This window comes from Phaethon lepturus, unplaced genomic scaffold (genome assembly GCF_000687285.1).
Source record: "Phaethon lepturus isolate BGI_N335 unplaced genomic scaffold, ASM68728v1 scaffold18332, whole genome shotgun sequence".
Classification (NCBI taxonomy): Eukaryota; Metazoa; Chordata; class Aves; order Phaethontiformes; family Phaethontidae; genus Phaethon; species Phaethon lepturus.
This window is the reverse complement of record NW_010521414.1, coordinates 1467-6192: the sequence shown is the minus strand read 5'-3', so window position 1 is coordinate 6192 and position 4726 is coordinate 1467. Positions and strand designations below refer to the sequence as shown.

General features: G+C 35.8%; 1 protein-coding gene across 1 annotated transcript in view; it reads left to right on the top strand.

Moving 5' to 3' along the window:
• Positions 1-2362, top strand: part of LOC104616489 (adenomatous polyposis coli protein-like) — a gene marked incomplete at its 5' end in the record, with an annotated part of 8343 nt that extends 5981 nt beyond the window's left edge. Inside the window, one exon of the mRNA XM_010281518.1 lies at positions 8-2362. Within this exon, the coding sequence (XP_010279820.1) occupies positions 8-2362 (2355 nt within the window). The remainder of the gene's footprint in view (positions 1-7) is intronic.
• Between the last annotated feature and the right edge of the window lie 2364 nt (positions 2363-4726).

Sequence of the window (4726 nt, the reverse complement as noted above, 5' to 3'; positions counted from 1 at the left end):
TAAAAAGAAAAAACCCTCAAACGTAAAGAGTGAAAGTGAAAAAAATAATTACAGAAATATGGGTGATATATTGGCAGAAGATTTAACACTGGATTTGAGAGAGATACAGAGGCCAGATTCAGAACATGGTTTCTCACCTGATTCAGAGAACTTTGATTGGAAAGCTATACAAGAAGGTGCAAATTCTATAGTTAGTAGCTTGCATCAAGCTGCAGCTGCTGCATCACTGACTAGACAAGCTTCATCAGACTCTGACTCTATCCTTTCATTAAAATCTGGTATTTCTCTAGGGTCACCATTTCGTCTTACCCCAGACCAAGAAGAAAAACCTTTTACTAGTAATAAAGGTCCAAGAATTCTTAAGCCAGGGGAAAAGAGTACATCGGAGTCTAAAAAAGTAGAATCTGAAAATAAGGGAATCAAAGGAGGAAAAAAAGTATATAAAAGTATAATTACAGGAAAAGCTTGCTCCAACTCAGAAGTTTCAAGCCAGTTAAAGCAATCACAGCAAACAAGTATGACTTCAATTTCACGTGGTAGGACAATGATTCATATTCCAGGAGTTCGAAATAGTTCCTCAAGTACTAGTCCTGTTTCCAAAAAAGGTCCTCCACCAAAAAATACAAACTCCAAGAGTCCCAGTGAAGGCCAAAGTTCCCTTAGTTCTCCAAGAGGAGTCAAGTCATCAGTGAAACCTGAATCAGCTCCTGTAACTAGGCAACCATCTCAACAGAGTGGATCAAGTAAAGGACCTTCTAGATCTGGATCTAGAGACTCCACTCCTCCTAGACCTCAACAGCAACCATTAAGCAGGCCTCTGCAATCTCCAGGCCGACACTCAATTTCCCCAGGAAGAAATGGTATAAGTCCTCCCAACAAACTGTCTCAGTTGCCAAGGACATCATCTCCTAGTACAGCTTCAACTAAATCTTCAAGTTCAGGAAGAATGTTATATACAGCACCAGGCAGGCAGATGAGCCATCAAAACCTTACAAAGCAAACTGCCTTACCTAAGAGTACCAGTGGCGTTCCCAGAAGTGAGTCTGCTTCAAAAGGATTAAACCAAATTCTCAGTAGTGGTGGATCAAAAAAAAAGGCTGAACTATTCAGAAGTGAATCTGACAGATCTGAAAGACCTGTTCTGGTTCGTCAGTCAACTTTTATTAAAGAAGCTTCAAGTCCAACTCTAAGACAGAAATTAGAAGAGTCTGCTTCATTTGAATCTCTGTCTCCTTACAGGCCAGGCTCTCCCACTAGGTCCCAAATACAGACTCCAGTTTTAAGTCCATCTCTTCACAATTTGTCTTTATCCGTTCATTTAACTGCCCAGACTAGTGGTTGGCAAAATTTACCCCCTAATCTGAGTCCTTCTGTAGAATATGATGGGAGACTAGCAAAACATCATGACATAGCTCGTTCTCATTCTGAGAGTCCATCTAGATTGCCAATCAATAGATCAGGAACATGGAAGCGTGAACATAGTAAGCATTCCTCATCTCTTCCTCGTGTAAGCACTTGGCGAAGAACTGGAAGTTCTTCCTCAGTTCTGTCGGCTTCTTCAGAATCCAGTGAAAAGGCAAAAAGCGAAGATGAAAAGCAACATGGAAGTTCTGTTTCTAGACACAAACAAAGCAAAGAAAGTCAAGCACCAGCAAAAGATACTTGGAGAAAAACAAAAGAAAATGAAATTCCTCAAATAATGAATGTTCCTCAGTATTCTTCCTCAGGTGCAACAAATTACTCTGATTCCAAAACTCTAATTTATCAGATGGCACCAGCTGTCTCTAAGATAGAGGATGTGTGGGTGAGGATAGAGGACTGTCCTATTAATAAACCTCGATCTGGAAGATCCCCAGCTGGAAATACTCCCCCTGTTATTGACAATGTTTCAGAGAAAGGGACTGTGAATGATAAAGACTCTAAAGAGATTAATGAAAAACAAAATCCAGGGAATGGGAATGTTCCCGTTCATACCATTGTTTTAGAAAATTGTCCAAACTCTTTCTTTCAGATAGACAGTCTAGACAAGAAAGGAACAGAAGCAAAACCTGTACAGAATAATCCTGTTCCTGCACCAGAAAATAATGAAAGTACTGTTAGTGAGCATACACTATTCAGTTCCAGTAGCTCAAGCAAACATAATTCCCCCAGTGGTACTGTTGCAGCAAGAGTGACTCCTTTCAACTACAGTCCAAGTCCCAGGAAGAGTAGTGTGGACAACAGTTCTGCTCGACCATCACAAATACCAACACCAGTAAATAACAGCACAAAGAAACGTGACTCAAAGACTGAAAATAAAGACTCCAGCGGAACTCAGGGTCCTAAACGTCATTCTGGCTCTTACCTAGTGACTTCTGTTTAAGTACATCAAAAAATAAATGCAATTAATGTATTATATACAACAGCAATTTAGAAATTTTGTTTCAAATGAAACTTTAAAAGACTGAGCTGTTGGTTTTATTTGTTGTTTTTATCTTTTGTAAATAGGTTTGATTCTTGTTAGAGTATCCTTGTTTTGGAAGCCATATTTGATAGTATACTTTGTCTTCACTGGTAATATTTTGGAGGAATGCCTAATTGACAGCTTGGAATAAAATTGCAATTATATTTGTATGGTATGTTTATCATATTTAATTGTCAACCCATCCCATAATCCTTTAAACATTGCTTGTCTTGAAATCATGAGAATTACAGATAGAGATGATACAGTCATATTACTTTAATAATTGTTTATGGATTACAGACTGACTAAACTACATCAGGGAAGAATTGGTATTATTTATGCAAAAAAAGTAACTCAGTTTTAGTATTTGTGAGTCCTTCTAACACAATAATTAATCATGTGCCTGTGAAAATCACAGTACTATGGTTTCTGCTGAACAAGTTTTCCCAGCCTGCTTTTCTGCATGAATAGAGCTGATGGTTCATTTTCTGAAGTAATGATTAATGTTTCTGTGGTCACATAATGTGCATAGATAGTTATGGTGTAACAATTTACACTTTCTTTGTGTTCCACAAAAAAATGGACAACTGTGTAACTGTAAAACCTTGAACAAAATTATTTTACCTGTACTAGATTTTATCTTAAAGTAAGTAGAATTTTTTTGCTATGCTGTGACTTGTTATATATTCTGGTACTTGAGTTGAGGTGGTTGCTCTTCTGTTAATGAGACGTGGATGATGTCTCAAAAGAGACTAAAACGAACATTTCAGAATAAATTATTACTATATGTAAATTGTATGTGTTACTTCTGCATTACATAAAAACACAGTATTTTATTTTGAGATGTCACCTTATAATGTGTTGTATAATGCACTTACTTACACTTAAAGCCTGATCCAGCAGAATCTTGCACCTCCAATATTCACTCTTCTTTATCACTGACAAATGGCTGTTGTAGGATGCTTATAACCACTGCAGGATCAGGCCCCAGGTTTTCTGTACTATATTTGTAATTGAGACAGTTTGACACATCTCAGGTGCACGACAAGGCTAAAAGCAGGGTATTTCCAGAAGCCAAGCAGTATAATTGTTTTTATGACTGCAAGCCTGAAACATTATTGGGTTTTTGGGTTGTTTTTTTTTATCTTTTGTTTTATAAACATTACTTTTAATTGGGGAAAATAATGTAGAATGTGAAATAATAGCGACTATAAGATGAAACTTTAATTCTATTTGAAATCTTAAAGCATTATTTATTTTTTAAACATGATCAAGGGAAAATATTGCAAAAATCCTATGACAAGAAATTTGCTATCATAGTAGAAAAAGTTTTACATGGAAAGCAGGACATTTGCTGCCTCAAGCCTTTCTGATGTGAATATGGTTTGTGCTAAAACCTTTAAAAATATAACCTGAATTTAGATGAGATTTGTTTCAAGGTAGAAACGCTTAGGAGAGAACATAACATTTGCCATTTTGTGCATGCATGAAATGGTATCTCAGTTTTGTTGTGTCTTAACTTGACTATTCTAAATAATTGGTAATCAGGATTCAAAATGTCCTGATTTCAGGAAGCACTGAAATAGAGCAATTTAACTTTAAGGTATCTTCAACACAGTTGCAGACTGTATCACATCTGTGGCTTTTGTACTTCATCTGATATTGAAATGAATCTATTTTTATCTTAAATTTAGCATATGTCATGCACTGTTTATGAACAGAAATGAGATACTATCAGCAGACAGAAATCAATTTAGATTAGTTTAAAAGCCAATACCAAAATATATTTTTGGAAGAAGTGGTATCTTATTTGCTCTTTTGTTCTTTGTCTCCCATCAAATTTGCTTATAGACGTGCCATACTTCTGTATTATCTGGTGAATCTGTAAACAAACAGCACTCATGTTAGCATTTAAAATATTTTCTATAGAGTAGCCCTCACAAAACCTTTGATATGAATGTTATTGTCCTTTTAAAGATGACATAGAGACAGAGAGATTATGTGATTTGTTCAAAGACTTTGCATTGGAGTAGAATACAGAACACCATCCCTGTGTTTAAAATGCAAGAAAACCTTTCTTATAAATGATGTGATATTTCTTGTGCTGGGTTTTTTACTATTAATTTGAAGGTATACCACGTAATCCAGGATTGTCAGTTGACATCAGCTTTACATCTACATCCTGTTGATTTAAGAGTTTAAAGTTAAATTGAATCCATATAAAGAAATTCTGATTTCAGTTTTATGTCTAAATAATTGTATGTGTATCAAACATCAGAATGT